Below are 18,114 nucleotides of genomic sequence, written 5' to 3'. Positions count from 1 at the left end.
CAACAGGTGTAGACCTAACAGTGAAATGCTTACTTACGAGCCCCTAACCAACAATGCAGTTTCAAAAAAATACAGATAAGAATAAGAGATAAAAGTAACAAGTAGTTAAAGAGCAGCAGCGAAATAACAATAGCGAGACTATATACAGGGGGGTACCGAGGCCGAGCAGTTGCCATACCAGGCAACCAGTGACGCAACCAGTCAGGATGCTCTCGATGGTGCAGCTGTAGGAACCTTTTGAGGATTTGAGGACACATGCCAAATCTTTTCAGTCTCCTGAGTGGTAATAGGTTTTGTCGTGCCCTCTTCACGACTGTCTTGGTGTGTTTGGACCATGTTAGTTTGTTGGTGATGTGGACACCAAGGAACTTGAAGCTCTCAACCTGCTCAACTACAGCCCTGTTGATGTGAATGGGGGCGTGGCTCGGTCCTCTTTTTCCTGTAGTCCACAATCATCTCCTTAGTCTTGATCATGTTGAGGGAGAGGTTGTTGTCTTAGCACCACACGGCCAGGTCTCTGACCTCCTCTCTATAGGCTGTCTCGTCGTTGTCGGTGATCAGGCCTACCACTTGTGTCATCAGCAAATTTAATGATGGTGTTGGAGTCGTGCCTGGTCGTGCAGTCATGAGTGAACAGGGAGTAGAGAAGGGGACCGAGCATGCACAGGCCCCTGTGTTGAAGATCAGCGTGGTGGATGTGTTGTTACCTACCCTTACCACCTGGGGGCGTCCCATCAGGAAGTCCCAGATCCAGTTGCAGAGGGAGGTGTTTTTTCCCAGGGTCCTTAGCTTATTGATGAGCTTTGAGGGCACTATGGCATTGAATGCTGAGCTGTAGTCAATGAATAGCATTCTCACATAGGTGTTCCTTTTGTCCAGTTGGGAAAGGGCAGTGTGGAGTGCAATGGAGATTGCAACATCTGTGGATCTGTTGGGGCGGTATGCAAATTGGAGTGGGTCTAGTGTTTCTGGGATGATGGTGTTGATGTGAGCCATGACCAGCCTTTCAAGGCACTTCATGGCTACAGATGTGAGTGCTACAGGTCTGTAGTCGTTTAGGCAGGTTACCTTAGTGTTCTTGGCACAGGGTCTATGGTGGTCTGCTTAAAGCATGTTGGTATTACAGACTCGGACAAGGAGAGGTTGAAAATGTCAGTCAAGACACTTGCCAGTTAGTCAGCGCATGCTCGCAGTACACGTCCTGGTAATCCGTCTGGCCCTGCGGCCTTGTGAATGTTGACCTGTTTAAAGGTCTTACTCACATCAGCTGCGGTGAGCGTGATTACACAGTCTTCCGGAACAGCTGGTGCTCTCATGCATGTTTCAGTGTTATTTTCCTCGAAGCGAGCATATAACTAGTTTAGCTCGTCTGGTAGGCTAGTGTCACTGGGCAGCTCTCGGCTGTGCTTCCCTTTATAGTCTGTAATGGTTTGCAAGCCCTGCCACATCCAACGAGCATCAATGTAGTACAATTCGATCTTAGTCCTGTATGGCGCTTTGCCTGTTTTACCGTTCGTCGGAGGGCGTAGCGGATATCTTATAAGCTTCCCGGGTTAGAGTCCCGCTCCTTGAAAGCTGCAGCTCTATCCTTTAGCTCAGTGCGGATGCTGCCTGTAATCCATGGCTTCTGGTTGGGGTATGTACTTACGGTCACTGTGGGGACGACGTCATTGATGCACTTATTGATGAAGCCAATGACTGATGTGGTGTATTCCTCAATGCCATCGGAGGAATCTCGGAACATATTCCAGTCTGTGCTAGCAAAACAGTCCTGTAGCTTAGCATCTGCTTCCTCTGACCACTTTTTTATAGACTGAGTCATTGGTGCTTCCTGCTTTAATTTTTGCTTGTAAGCAGGAATCAGGAGGATAGAATTATGGTCAGATTTGCCAAATGGAGGGCGAGGGAGAGCTTTGTATGCATCTCTGTGTGTGGAGTAAAGGTGGTCCAGATCTTTGTATGTGTCTCTGTGTGGAGTAAAGGTGGTCCTGAGCTTTGTATGCGTCTCTGTGTGGAGTAAAGGTGGTCCAGAGTAAAGGTGGTCCAGAGTTTTTCCCCTCTGGTTCCACATTTAACATGCTGATAGAAATTTGGTAAAACGGAATTAAGTTTCCCTGCATTAAAGTCCCCAGCTACTAGGAGCGCCGCCTCTGGGTGAGCGTTTTCTTGTTTGCTTATAGCATTGAATAAGCTGTATTCTGCCATCTTAGTGCCTCTGACTGTGGTGGTTTGTATAAACAGCTACAAAGAATACAGATGAAAACTCTCTCGGTAGGTAGTGTGGTCTACAGCTTATCATGAGAAACTCTACCTCAGGTGAGCAATAGCTTGAGAATTCCTTAGATATCGTGCACCAGCTGTTGTTTACAAAAATACATAGACTGCCGCCCCTTGTCTTACCAGACACCGCTGTTCTATCCTGCCGGTACATCGTATAACCAGCCAGCTGTATGTTGATATTGTCATCGTTCAGCCATGACTCCGTGAAGCATAAGATGTTACAGTTTTTAATGTCCCCATTGGGAGTTTAATCTTCCGCGTAACTCGTCGATTTTATTGTCCAAAGATTGCACGTTTGCTAGCAGAATGGAGGGAGGTGGGCAGCCCGACTTTTGGACTCTCTATTTCCCCGCCTCCTCTTCACGCAGATCACAGGGATCGGGTCCTGTTCCAGAGGAAAGTGTATCTTTTGCGTCGGGCTCGTCAGAGTCGTGAAAGAAGAAAAAGGATTCTGCTAGTCCGTGGTGAGTAGTCGCAGTCCTGATGTCTAGAAGTTATTTTCGATCATAAGAGACGGTAGAGGTTATGTACAAAATAAGTTTAAAAAAAAAGTTACAACGCAAATAAACAAACAACCAAACACAATCGGCTGGGGGCACGTAAAACGTCTGCCATCTTCTCCGGCGCCATCTTACTCAATGAAGATCTCTAACATCAGCTGTCGTGTTTATTTAACCAGACAAGTCACGTTAACAACCAATTCTTATTTAGACACACAGACAACATTTCAATCCCACTGAGATTTCTGTCAGGTCTGATGTTGAGTTGAGGACTCAGACATTTCTTTTTTAACTAGGCAAGTCAGTTATGAACAGTAATGGCCTAGGAACAGTGGGTTAACTGCCTTGTTCAGGGGCAGAACAACAGATGTTTTACCTTGTCAGCTCTGGGATTTGATCTTACAACCTTTCGGTTACTAGTCCAACGCTCTAACCACTAGGCTCCCTGCCAACATACAGGTACTCAGGAATAGGGTTTTAAATCACAGGGTTGCCATAGTTTTCTTTCAGTATAAAATTACAATATTGCTATATTCTCCCTCAGTTTAAAACCACAGGGTTGCCATAGTTTCTCCTCAGTATAAAATTACAGTGTTGCCATATTCTCCCTCAGTATAAAACCACAGGGTTGCCATAGTTTCTTCTCAGTATAAAATTACAATATTGCCATATTCTCCCTCGGTTTAAAACCACAGGGTTGTCATAGTTTCTTCTCAGTATAAAATTACAGTATTGCCATATTCTCCCTTGGTTTAAAACCACAGGGTTGTCATAGTTTCTTCTCAGTATAAAATGACAGTGTTGCCATATTCTCCCTCAGTATAGAATTCCAGTATTACCATAGTTTTCTCTGTTTTAAACCACAGGGTTGCCATGTCTCTAGGGATGCTCTTTGAAGTCCATTCTCTCAGCTGTGTGCGTCAGTCGTACTACTGAGTATTCTGATCCAGCATCAACACACAGGCTGCATCCCAAAGGGAACCCTAATTCACTATACTGTGGACTCTGGTCAAAAGCAGTGCACTATATAGGGAATAGGGTGCCATTTTGGAATGCACACACGGGGGGGGGGGGGGGTCTGGGTTCCAAATGCACGTCCCAAATGGAACCCTATTCCCTTTATAGCACACTTTCCTTGAGACTTTACCTTGAACTCAGTCACAGTTGGGAAGGGATGGAGAATGAAGGAAAGGAAAGTGAAGGAATCCAAGATGTGTGTGTGGAGAACTTCTGAGGAGACACTCTGTAGTTTGGTTTCAGTGTGTTCTCTCTGTCTGGATGCCTCTGTATCCTCTCTGATGTCTTGTTGCTGTTCTGATAGAACCCCGGCTGTTGGGAAAAAGACTGAGTCACTATCTGGAAGCAGAGTTTACGTTGCGTAGAGAGGGAGAGGAGGCTAAGTGCTATGGATGACCTGATGCTAAATTGGGCCTAGCTGGCTCACACACACACTAACATATACACTGTCACAAACACTGGCATACACACACACTGTCACATACACACACTGTCACATACACACAACACAAATCCCGGGTTGTTTCCCCCTCAGTAGCAGACCCTCACTGCTGGGCCTTCTCATTTATTAGAGAGAGAGAATCACACTTACACTCACTCCTCTCAAACAGAGTCCGTCTTATGGGAGAGGTAGAGGGAGGATGGGAGGAGGGGGAGGGGGGAAGGGAAGGGAAGGAGAGGGGGAGGGGAAGGAGAGGGGGAGGAGAGGTAGAGGTGGGAGAATTATTTTAAATATTTTGTCACACCGGATAGCTGCAGTGAAATGCGTTGTTTTACATGGCCAGCAATAGTAGTATGGCTCCCCTGAAGCAATTTAGGAAAAAGCACCAGAAAAGCACATCAAAAAATGACACGTAACAAATCACACAAAGACATGAGGGGGAACAGAGGAATAAATACATGTAGTGTGATTGGGGAATGAAAACCAGGTGTGCAGGGAACAAGACCAAACAAATGGATACATGAGAAATGGAGCGGCGATGGCTAGAAAGCCGGTGACGTCGACCGCTGAACAAGGAGAGGAGCCGACTTCGGAGGAAGTCGTGACATTAATAAATGATGGCTAGAAAGCTGGTGACGTCGACCGCTGAACGCCGCCCCAACAAGGAGAGGAACCGACTTCGGCGGAAGTCGTGACATTAATAAACGATGGCTAGAAAGCTGGTGACGTCGACCGCTGAACGCCGCCCCAACAAGGAGAGGAACCGACTTCGGCGGAAGTCGTGACATTAATAAACGATGGCTAGAAAGCTGGTGACGTCGACCGCTGAACACCGCCCCAACAAGGAGAGGAGCCGACTTCGGAGGAAGTCGTGACATTAATAAACGATGGCTAGAAAGCTGGTGACGTCGACCGCTGAACACCGCCCCAACAAGGAGAGGAACCGACTTCGGCGGAAGTCGTGACATTAATAAACGATGGCTAGAAAGCTGGTGACGTCGACCGCTGAACACCGCGCCAACAAGGAGAGGAACCGACTTCGGCGGAAGTCGTGACATTAATAAACGATGGCTAGAAAGCTGGTGACGTCGACCGCTGAACACCGCCAGAACAAGGAGAGGAGCCGACTTCGGAGGAAGTCGTGACATTAATAAACGATGGCTAGAAAGCTGGTGACGTCGACCGCTGAACACCGCCCCAACAAGGAGAGGAACCGACTTCGGCGGAAGTCGTGACATTAATAAACGATGGCTAGAAAGCTGGTGACGTCGACCGCTGAACACCGCGCCAACAAGGAGAGGAACCGACTTCGGAGGAAGTCGTGACATTAATAAACGATGGCTAGAAAGCTGGTGACGTCGACCGCTGAACACCGCCCCAACAAGGAGAGGAACCGACTTCGGCGGAAGTCGTGACATTAATAAACGATGGCTAGAAAGCTGGTGACGTCGACCGCTGAACACCGCGCCAACAAGGAGAGGAACCGACTTCGGAGGAAGTCGTGACATTAATAAACGATGGCTAGAAAGCTGGTGACGTCGACCGCTGAACACCGCCCCAACAAGGAGAGGAACCGACTTCGGCGGAAGTCGTGACATTAATAAACGATGGCTAGAAAGCTGGTGACGTCGACCGCTGAACACCGCGCCAACAAGGAGAGGAACCGACTTCGGAGGAAGTCGTGACATTAATAAACGATGGCTAGAAAGCTGGTGACGTCGACCGCTGAACACCGCCCCAACAAGGAGAGGAGCCGACTTCGGAGGAAGTCTTGACATTAATAAACGATGGCTAGAAAGCTGGTGACGTCGACCGCTGAACACCGCCCCAACAAGGAGAGGAACCGACTTCGGCGGAAGTCGTGACATTAATAAACGATGGCTAGAAAGCTGGTGACGTCGACCGCTGAACACGGCGCCAACAAGGAGAGGAGCCGACTTCGGAGGAAGTCGTGACATTAATAAACGATGGCTAGAAAGCTGGTGACGTCGACCGCTGAACACCGCCCCAACAAGGAGAGGAACCGACTTCGGCGGAAGTCGTGACATTAATAAACGATGGCTAGAAAGCTGGTGACGTCGACCGCTGAACACCGCGCCAACAAGGAGAGGAACCGACTTCGGAGGAAGTCGTGACATTAATAAACGATGGCTAGAAAGCTGGTGACGTCGACCGCTGAACACCGCCAGAACAAGGAGAGGAGCCGACTTCGGCGGAAGTCGTGACGCAAACTTAATCTGAAAGTTTCAATAGTGATTATGTTAAACCCAAGAACATGTTTTAGAACAGTAATCTTAGTAAGAAATATTCTAACATGATTGCCATTGTTAGCTAGATAGCTAGCTAAAACGATTGCCTAGCGACAAACATCATAAGAGGATTTGTAAGAAGATATGAGAAGTTTGTAAAAACTAGATAAACAAAAAATTTAAAAATAAACTAAAATACATTGTAGAAACTATAAAGACACTGTCCCGACCGTCAGAAGAAATGGACCAAAGCGCAGCGTGGTGACCGCACACTACTTTATTTCTAATGTCGCCAACAATAAACAATACCAACCGACCGTGAAGCTTAAGAGGGCTATAGTGCCACTAACAAAGTCAGCTTCCCACAAATAACAAAGGGAAAAAGGCTGCCTAAGTATGATTCCCAATCAGAGACAACGATAGACAGCTGTCCCTGATTGACAACCATACCCGGCCAAAACATAGAAGTACAAAACATAGAAGTACAAAACATAGAATGCCCACCCAAATCACACCCTGAGACATAGAGACATAAAAAGGCTCTCTAAGGTCAGGGCGTGACAGACACCAGCCTAGGAGATGTTGTGGCAGGACTTGAAACAAGCAGTTCATGCTTAAAAACCCACAAATGTTGCAGAGTTAAACCAGTTCTGCATACAAGAGTGGGCCAAAATTCCTCCACAGCAGTGTGAGAGACTGATTAACAACTACAAGGAAGCATTTGGTTTCAGTCATTAGCGCTAATGGTGGCACAACCAGTTATTGAGTGTAAGGGGGAAATTACGTTTTCACACGGGAATTGTGGTTCGCATAACTTTGTTTAACTAAATTAAATATTTGTAAACTCAGGTTCCCTTTATCTAATATTAGGTTTTGGTTGAAGATCTGATAACATTCAGTATCAAAACTGTGAAAAAAAATAGAGAAAATCAGAAACGTGGAAAATAACTTTTCACAGATCACACTTAGAATGTCACAGATTTAATTATGGCCTAAAATAAACATGTTCATATGGGCAGAATATTGTAGCCTCGGCCCACATGAACACATTTATTTTAGGCCATAATTAAATCTGTAAACTACATGTACAGTATTCTGCCCATATGAATGAATATGGGATTGAATGAAAATCAGTAAACATACACATTTAATAACAGACTCATGAACACGATCACGCACTAGTCTACAGCTGGTTTCACAGCTTCCCCTGGGCTTCACAGCTTCCCCGGTTCTTCACAGCTTCCCCGGTGCTTCACAGCTTCCCCGGTGCTTCACAGCTTTCCCGGTTCTTCACAGCTTCCCCGGTGCTTCACAGCTTCCCCGGTTCTTCACAGCTTCCCCGGTGTTTCACAGCTTCCCCGGTGCTTCACAGCTTCCCCGGGGCTTCACAGCTTCCCCGGGGCTTCACAGCTTCCCCGGTGCTTCACAGCTTCCCCGGGGCTTCACAGCTTCCCCGGGGCTTCACAGCTTCCCCGGTGCTTCACAGCTTCCCCGGGGCTTCACAGCTTCCCCGGGGCTTCACAGCTTCCCCGGTTCTTCACAGCTTCCCCGGTGCTTCACAGCTTCCCCGGTGCTTCACAGCTTCCCCGGAAGCTTCCCCGGTGTTTCACAGCTTCCCCGGTTCTTCACAGCTTGGAGCAGTGGAGGAAGGAGTTTGCTTTTGCTGCAGTGTTCACGTTAAAATATTACGCGTTGCAGCGGTGCTTCACACACACACACACACACACACACACACACACACACACACACACACACACACACACACACACACACACACACACACACACACACACACACACACACACCTTCTCTCTCTTATATACACACACACACACACACATACACACACACACACCTTCTCTCTTATACACACACACACACACACACACACACACACACACACACACACACACACACACACACACACACACACACACCTTCTCTCTCTTATATACACACACACACACACACATACACACACACACACCTTCTCTCTTATACACACACACACACACACACACACACACACACACACACACACCTTCTCTCTCTTATACACACACACACACACACACACACACACACCTTCTCTCTCTTATACATACACACACACACACACACACACCTTCTCTCTCTTATACATACACACACACACACCTTCTCTCTCTTATACATACACACACACACCTTCTCTCTCTTATACATACACACACACACCTTCTCTCTTACACATACGATGAGCTTTATGAAACAGAGGAGGGCGGGGAACAGGTGATTGTTTTATTGTTGTTTTGGTATATCCTCAGTGAGTGAAGGGATGCTAGAACGAGGAGATCCCCCTCTGTCTTTGCATGTTAAGGGCCAGTCTATGGGCTGAATGTCACCTCCCCCTCTGTCTTTGCAAGTTAAGGGCCAGTCCATGGGCTGAATGTCACCTCCCCTCAGTCTTTGCAAGTTAAGGGCCAGTCTATGGGCTGAATGTCACCTCCCCCTCATTCTTTGCAAGTTAAGGGCCAGTCTATGGGCTGAATGTCACCTCCCACTCAGTCTTTGCAAGTTAAGGGCCAGTCTATGGGCTGAATGTCACCTCCCCCTCAGTCTTTGCAAGTTAAGGGCCAGTCTATGGGCTGAATGTCACCTCCCCCTCTGTCTTTGCAAGTTAAGGGCCAGTCTATGGGCTGAATGTCACATCCCCTCAGTCTTTGCAAGTTAAGGGCCAGTCTATGGGCTGAATGTCACCTCCCCCTCATTCTTTGCAAGTTAAGGGCCAGTCTATGGGCTGAATGTCACCTCCCCCTCAGTCTTTGCAAGTTAAGGGCCAGTCTATGGGCTGAATGTCACCTCCCCCTCAGTCTTTGCAAGTTAAGGGCCAGTCTATGGGCTGAATGTCACCTCCCCCTCAGTCTTTGCAAGTTAAGGGCCAGTCTATGGGCTGAATGTCACCTCCCCCTCAGTCTTTGCAAGTTAAGGGCCAGTCTATGGGCTGAATGTCACCTCCCCCTCAGTCTTTGCAAGTTAAGGGCCAGTCTATGGGCTGAATGTCACCTCCTCCTCTGTCTTTGCTAGTTAAGAGCCAGTCTATGGGCTGAATTCCCCTTCTGAAATTAGAAAGATGCTATCTACCTGTGGAATCGTGATTCGTCCAGAAGGATTTGCTGCTCTTTAGCTATTGGTGGCCACAGTATAAAGACTGACCTACAGTACAATTTCTGCCCACCAGAGATTAGGTTAGAGCAGCTCCAGCCAACCATATACAGTATCTCCCTAATATGCTTTTTCAGGCTGTATCCAGTGTGTGTTGGACTGTATTAGGCTGTATCCAGTGTGTGTTGGGCTGTATCCAGTGTGTTGGGCTGTATCCAGTGTGTGTTGGGCTGTATCCAGTGTGTGTTGGGCTGTATTAGGCTGTATCCAGTGTGTGTTGGGCTGTATTAGGCTGTATCCAGTGTGTGTTGGGCTGTATTAGGCTGTATCCAGTGTGTTGGGCTGTATCCAGTGTGTGTTGGGCTGTATTAGGCTGTATCCAGTGTGTGTTGGGCTGTGTCCAGTGTGTGTTGGGCTGTATTAGGCTGTATCCAGTGTGTGTTGGGCTGTATTAGGCTGTATCCAGTGTGTGTTGGGCTGTATTAGGCTGTATCCAGTGTGTTGGGCTGTATCCAGTGTGTGTTGGGCTGTATTAGGCTGTATCCAGTGTGTGTTGGGCTGTATTAGGCTGTATCCAGTGTGTGTTGGGCTGTATTAGGCTGTATCCAGTGTGTGTTGGGCTGTATTAGGCTGTATTAGGCTGTATCCAGTGTGTTGGGCTGTATCCAGTGTGTGTTGGGCTGTATTAGGCTGTATCCAGTGTGTGTTGGACTGTGTCCAGTGTGTGTTGGGCTGTATCCATTGTATTGGGCTGTATCCAGTGTGTATTGGGCTGTATCCAGTGTGTGTTGGGCTGTGTCCAGTGTGTGTTTGGCTGTATCCAGTGTGTATTGGGCTGTATTTGGCTGTATCCGGTGTGTGTTGGGCTGTATCCAGTGTGTATTGGGCTGTATCCAGTGTGTATTGGGCTGTATCCAGTGTGTGTTGGGCTGTGTCCAGTGTATTGGGCTGTATCCAGTGTGTATTGGGCTGTATTTGGCTGTATCCAGTGTGTGTTGGGCTGTGTCCAGTGTGTGTTGGGCTGTGTCCAGTGTGTGTTTGGCTGTATCCAGTGTGTGTTGGGCTGTGTCCAGTGTGTGTTGGGCTGTGTCCAGTGTATATTGGGCTGTATCCAGTGTATATTGGGCTGTATCCAGTGTGTGTTGGGCTGTGTCCAGTGTGTGTTGGGCTGTGTCCAGTGTGTGTTTGGCTGTATCCAGTGTATGTTGGGCTGTGTCCAGTGTGTGTTGGGCTGTGTCCAGTGTGTGTTGGGCTGTGTCCAGTGTGTGTTGGGCTGTATCCAGTGTGTGTTGGGCTGTATCCAGTGTGTGTTGGGCTGTATCCAGTGTGTGTTGGGCTATATCCAGTGTGTTGGGCTGTGTCCAGTGTGTGTTGGGCTGTATCCAGTGTGTGTTGGGCTGTGTCCAGTGTGTGTTGGGCTGTGTCCAGTGTGTGTTGGGCTGTGTCCAGTGTGTGTTGGGCTGTATCCAGTGTGTGTTGGGCTGTATCCAGTGTGTGTTGAGCTGTATCCAGTGTGTGTTGGGCTGTATCCAGTGTGTGTTTGGCTGTGTCCAGTGTGTGTTGGGCTGTGTCCAGTGTGTTGGGCTGTATCCAGTGTGTGTTTGGCTGTGTCCAGTGTGTTGGGCTGTATCCAGTGTGTGTTGGGCTGTGTCCAGTGTGTATTGGGCTGTATCCAGTGTGTGTTGGGCTGTGTCCAGTGTGTGTTGGGCTGTATCCAGTGTGTATTGGGCTGTGTCCAGTGTGTATTGGGCTGTGTCCAGTGTGTGTTTGGCTGTGTCCAGTGTGTGTTGGGCTGTATCCAGTGTGTGTTGGGCTGTGTCCAGTGTGTGTTGGGCTGTATCCAGTGTGTGTTGGGCTGTGTCCAGTGTGTGTTGGGCTGTATCCAGTGTGTATTGGGCTGTGTCCAGTGTGTATTGGGCTGTGTCCAGTGTGTGTTGGGCTGTGTCCAGTGTGTGTTGGGCTGTGTCCAGTGTGTGTCGGGCTGTATCCAGTGTTTTGGGCTGTATCTAGTGTGTGTTGGACTGTATCCAGTGTGTGTTGGACTGTATCCAGTGTGTGTTGGGCTGTATCCAGTGTGTTGGGCTGTATCTAGTGTGTGATGGGCTGTATCCAGTGTGTGTTGGGCTGCATCCAGTGTGTTGGGCTGTATCCAGTGTGTTGGGCTGTATCTAGTGTGTGTTAGGCCTCATATCCAGGCTCTGGTGTCATATCCAGGCTCTGGTGCAATGAGCAGGACATGAGTCATCACAACACAGGATGAGCCATGACCCTATGACCCTTCAGCTACTTAGGGTCAATCACACATGCAACACACACACACATACTATTGTGCCCATTCACACACACACACACACACACACACACACACACACACACACACACACACACACACACACACACACACACACACACACACACACACACACACGACATCTGTTTCAGATTTGATGTCCTGGGTGCTCCTTCTCATTGTGTATAGTTGTGAACCTCCAGCTATCTGTTTGAGATGCCAGACCTTATTGATTCAAGCTGAATGCAGGGCCCTGGGTGTGTTACAGTCCTGTCAAAGATTACACTCTTTCCTTTGTCTTCAGAAATGAACACAACAACAAAGCAATTTCTGTGGTTTCATTTCTTCCCTAGTCCTTTTTCAGTCCTTTTTCAGTCCCTGAGTCTCCATAGATTAAATATCAAGATAAGATCCCCCTCCGCCCACATCAGAAGTGTTACCACATACAATACCAAAGGGAACATATTAAATGTCTCTCCTCTCTCTCTCCACAGATCCAGCCCTATGATAAGATAGCAGCGCTGCCCCTGCCGGACAGCCTGGCAGACAGTCTCAACAAGCTGGTGGTCGTCAAGTTGAATGGAGGCCTGGGGACCAGCATGGGCTGTAAAGGCCCCAAGAGCCTCATCAGCGTCCGCAACGAGAACACTTTCCTGGACCTCACCGTGCAGCAGATAGAGGTACCTGTCGTCAATATGTTGTTAGAATGTCATCAGCAGTCATATACATGTCATGAGCAGTCATGGGCTTATCTGGCTCCTGAGTGGTGCAGCGGTCTGAGGCACTGCATCGCAGTGGTCTGAGGCACTGCATCGCAGCGGACTGAGACACTGCATCTCATTGGTCTGAGGCACTGCATCACAGCGGACTGAGGCACTGCATCACAGCGGACTGAGGCACTGCATCTCATTGGTCTGAGGCACTGCATCACAGCGGACTGAGGCACTGCATCACAGCGGACTGAGGCACTGCATCACAGTGGACTGAGGCACTACATCTCAGCGGTCTGAGGCACTGCATCGCAGCTGTCTGAGGCACTGCATCTCAGCGCACTGCGTCTCAGCGGACTGAGGCACTGCATCTCAGCGGACTGAGGCACTGCATCTCAGCAGACTGAGGCCCTGCATCTCAGCGGTCTAAGGCACTGCATCTTAGTGCTTGAGGCGTCCCTAATGACTCTGGTTCGATTCCAGGCTGCATCACGACCGGCCTTGATTGGGAGTCCCATAGGTCGGTGTACAATTGGCCCAGCGTCGTCCGGGTTTGGCGGGGGAGGCCGTCATTGTAAAAATAATTTGTTCTTGACTGACTTACCTAGTTAAATAAAGGTTACAAATTGTTGTCATAACTGTCATTATATCATTATAACTCATAATGACTTGTTATAACAGATACAGTGGGGCAAAAAAGTATTTAGTCAGTATTTAGTATTTAGTTTAAGTTCTCCCACTTAAAAATATGAGAGAGGCCTGTAATTTTCATCATAGGTACACTTCAACTATGGCAGACAAAATGATTTAAAAAATCCAGAAAATCACATTGTAGGATTTTTTATGAATTTATTTACAAATTATGGTGGAAAATAAGTATTTGGTCACCTACAAACAAGCAAGATTTGTCCCCCTACTTAAGCCAGTACATGTCCAGGTCCGTCTGAAGTTTGCTAGAGAGCATTTGGAAGATCCAGAAGAAGATTAGGAGAATGTCATATGGTCAGATGAAACCAAAATATAACTTTTTGGTAAAAACTCAACTCGTCGTGTTTGGAGGACAAAGAATGCTGAGTTGCATCCAAAGAACACCATACCTACTGTGAAGCATGGGGGTGGAAACATCATGCTTTGGGGCTGTTTTTCTGCAAAGGGACCAGGACGACTGATCCGTGTAAAGGAAAGAATGAATAGAGCCATGTATCGTGAGATTTTGAGTGAAAACCTCCTTCCATCAGCAAGGGCATTGAAGATGAAACGTGGCAGGGTCTTTCAGCATGACAATGATCCCAAACACACCGCCCGGGCAACAAAGGAGTGGCTTCGTAAGAAGCATTTCGAGGTCCTGGAGTGGCCTAGCCAGTCTCCAGATCTCAACCTTATAGAAAATCTTTGGAGGGAGTTGAAAGTCCGTGTTGCCCATCAACAGCCCCAAAACATCACTGCTCTAGAGGAGATCTGCATGGAGGAATGGGCCAAAATACCAGCAACAGTGTGTGAAAACCTTGTGAAGACTTACAGAAAACGTTTGACCTCTGTCATTGCCAACAAAGGGTATATAACAAAGTATTGAGATAAACTTTTGTTATTGACCAAATACTTATTTTCCACCATAATTTGCAAATAAATTCATTAAAAATCCTACAATGTGATTTTCTGGATTTTTTTTTCTCATTTTGTCTGTCATAGTTGAAGTGTACCTATGATGGAAATTACAGGCCTCTCTCATCTTTTTAAGTGGGAAAACTTGCACAATTGGTGGCTGACTAAATACTTTTTTGCCCCACTGTATGTGCCACAAGAGTGTTGTACGCATGACATAAGAGACATCATAAGAATTGTATATTGGTTACATTTCATCAACCCTCAGCCCCATTTCTGAAAACGTACCAAACCAAGTGACTGGGCTGTCGGTGGGGCTGAAGCAAGGACTCCAGATTATGACTTTAATGAGGGAGAGATGACTGGACACACACAACACACACACACACACACACACACACACACACACACACACACACACACACACACACACACACACACACACACACACACACACACACACACACACACACACACACAGAGATGACTGAGAACCTTTACTCAGGGGAGAGGGCAGAGGTGGGAGTTGGTGAACATTAATGTGAGTTGGTATCCATTTTATCCCTAAATGGCCTGATTCACAGTGGAGGTAATATGCCTATATCTGGAGGGTAAAATGATTGTCCCAGACCCACTGGGATGTGAGACAGACACAGGACACAGTGTGTGGAGGTGGGGAGAGTGTTCATGATGTGGATGTTGATGAAGGCAGCCCCCCCCCCACACCTCTCTGATTCAGAGCGGGTTGGGATACATGTGGAAGACATATTTCAGTTGAATGCTTTCAGTTGTTCCCTGTTCCTTTCCCTTTGCTTGCAGCCGTTACACAACACACACAGATACACACACAGATACAGACAACCACACACAGATACACACACAGATACAGACAACCACACACAGATACACACACAGATACAGACAACCACACACAGATACACACACAGATACACACACATACAGACAACCACACACAGATACACACACATATACAGACAACCACACACAGATACACACACAGATACACACACATACAGACAACCACACACAGATACACACACATACATCCAACAACACACAGATACACACACATATACAGACAACCACACACAGATACACACACATATACAGACAACCACACACAGATACACACACAGATACACACACATACAGACAACCACACACAGATACACACACATACAGACAACCACACACAGATACACACACATACAGACAACCACACACAGATACACACACATATACAGACAACCACACACAGATACACACACACATACAGACAACCACACACAGATACACACACATATACACACACAGATACAGACAACCACACACAGATACACACAGATACCAACACAGACACACACACATATACAGACAACCACACACAGACACACACAGATACACACACATATACAGACAACCACACACAGACACACACATATACAGACAACCACACACAGACACACACATATACAGACAACCACACACAGATACACACACATATACAGACAACCACACACAGACACACACAGATACACACACATATACAGACAACCACACACAGACACACACAGATACACACACAGATACACACACATATACAGACAACACACACAGACACACACAGATACACACACATATACAGACAACCACACACAGACACACACAGATACACACACATATACAGACAACCACACACAGACACACACATATACAGACAACCACACACAGACACACACATATACAGACAACCACACACAGATACACACACATATACAGACAACCACACACAGACACACACAGATACACACACATATACAGACAACCACACACAGATACACACACATATACAGACAACCACACACAGACACACACAGATACACACACATATACAGACAACACACACACATATACAGACAACACACACACATATACAGACAACCACACACAGATACACACACATATACAGACAACCACACTCAAGTCCGCAAACAAATACCGCCTCTCTCTTGCTCTGACACACACACACCTCTCAGTTCCAGCACACTGCGCTCTCTGTCCCCCCTCTGCCTGGCCAAACCCACAGACCTGCCCCATAGAATAACAGCTCTCCTTTCAGTCAGCCTGCCTGAAGACATTAGAGAGCTTTACACAGACCCTCAGCTGATCTTATAATATACTAAATATAATGATCATGCTGTTTAATCAACTTGAGAGATACATAATACAACATTTATAATGTCTTTATTCTTTTGGAACTTCTGTGAGCGTAATGTTTACTGTTCATTTGACTTTTGTATATTCTCTACTTCATTTGCTTTGGCAATGTTAACATATGTTTCCCATGCCAAGGGGGGGGGGGGGGAAGAAAGAGAGAGAGAGAGAGAGAGAATGTGCTTGTAATTTGGAGAGTGGGTGAGAAGGGCTGTTTTCTTAATCCACAGGACCTCTTTATCCCTCCTCTCTAGCCTGCTGACCTTTCAACTCTGTCCTGGGGTCCTCTGAGGAAATGGGAGTTCATAACTTCCCAAAATTCATAAAACGAAACTTAAAATGGTTGCACTAAATCTAAACAAACATCCTACAGTGGAATAGATCCTGTTATGCCAGTCAGACAGTGTGTGATTTCCTGATAGTTACGTTGTTTGTGTCATATCCTGGTAGTTACATTGGTTGGTAGTGGAGCTGAACTTCACACGACCCCACCTCTCCTAGGACAGTCCCACCCTTAATGACCTCATAAAGCCGAGACGAACCTGGACCAGCCTGGTTGCTTCATAAACTCCACCACACACCCACACAGTTTTTTTTACAGTTTACCGTAACAACCCCTCCCTCGTTAAAGTCTGGACTCTAGAGTCTTCTGGCTTGTTCAGCATTGCAGCCGACTGGGCAGCCAGACTGCCGACTAACTGAGCTACAAATCACCTTGCATCATAAATAACTACTCATTATGATTTGTCAATCAGTCAGTCACAATGCATCTCGGATTTGATGCTCTCCAACACTGCCATTGAATTAGCTCCAACCAGCCTGTCACTTGGTTTGCTGTGGCCAGTATGTCCACCAAGCACTCCTTTCACCTGTTCTCAATCCAATATGGCCGCCAAGCACTCCTTTCACCTGTTCTCAATCCAATATGGCCGCCAAGCACTCCTTTCACCTGTTCTCAATCCAATATGGCCGCCAAGCACTCCTTTCACCTGTTCTCAATCCAATATGGCCGCCAAGCACTCCTTTCACCTGTTCTCAATCCAATATGGCCACCAAGCACTCCTTTCACCTGTTCTCAATCCAATATGGCCGCCAAGCACGCCTTTCACCTGTTCTCAATCCAATATGGCCGCCAAGCACTCCTTTCACCTGTTCTCAATCCAATATGGCCGCCAAGCACTCCTTTCACCTGTTCTCAATCCAATATGGCCGCCAAGCACTCCTTTCACCTGTTCTCAATCCAATATGGCTACCAAGCACTCCTTTCCCCTGTTCTCAACCCAATATCTTTTTCCCTCAGCACTTGAACAAGAAGTACAACACAGACGTTCCTCTGGTCCTGATGAACTCCTTCAACACGGATGAAGACACCAAGAAGATCCTTCAGAAATACACACACCACCGTGTCAAGATACACACCTTCAACCAGAGCAGGTAACACACGCACCACAGTATGTCTCATATTTTGCTTGATCAGAATATATGAGACATACTGGACATAAAACTGGAAATCCTGTCTGTAGCGGTAATGAATGGACTCTAAAGACTCAAAAGAAAAATCCACCCAAAACCACTAATTCCTTTCATTTACATTGTTAAATAACACTAACATGTGAGTATGTGTGAGAAAAGTAGCTAAACTTGT

The 18,114-nt window shown here is 47.0% G+C and overlaps 1 protein-coding gene across 2 annotated transcripts in view; it reads left to right on the top strand.

Annotated features, from left to right (window-relative positions):
- The window catches only part of LOC109877076 (UTP--glucose-1-phosphate uridylyltransferase-like), a 64,562-nt gene that overhangs the window by 20,812 nt on the left and 25,636 nt on the right, over positions 1 to 18,114 (top strand). For both annotated transcript variants that reach the window (XM_031813007.1, XM_031813006.1), the window contains exons 4-5: positions 12,417 to 12,602; positions 17,770 to 17,903. In XM_031813007.1, the coding sequence (XP_031668867.1) occupies positions 12,417 to 12,602; positions 17,770 to 17,903 (320 nt within the window). The remainder of the gene's footprint in view (positions 1 to 12,416; positions 12,603 to 17,769; positions 17,904 to 18,114) is intronic.

The sequence above is a fragment of the Oncorhynchus kisutch genome, unplaced genomic scaffold (assembly GCF_002021735.2).
Source record: "Oncorhynchus kisutch isolate 150728-3 unplaced genomic scaffold, Okis_V2 Okis04b-Okis11a_hom, whole genome shotgun sequence".
In the NCBI taxonomy this organism is placed as follows: domain Eukaryota; kingdom Metazoa; phylum Chordata; class Actinopteri; order Salmoniformes; family Salmonidae; genus Oncorhynchus; species Oncorhynchus kisutch.
The sequence above is the reverse complement of the archived record's forward strand: the minus strand, read 5'-3'. Positions and strand labels throughout refer to the sequence as shown.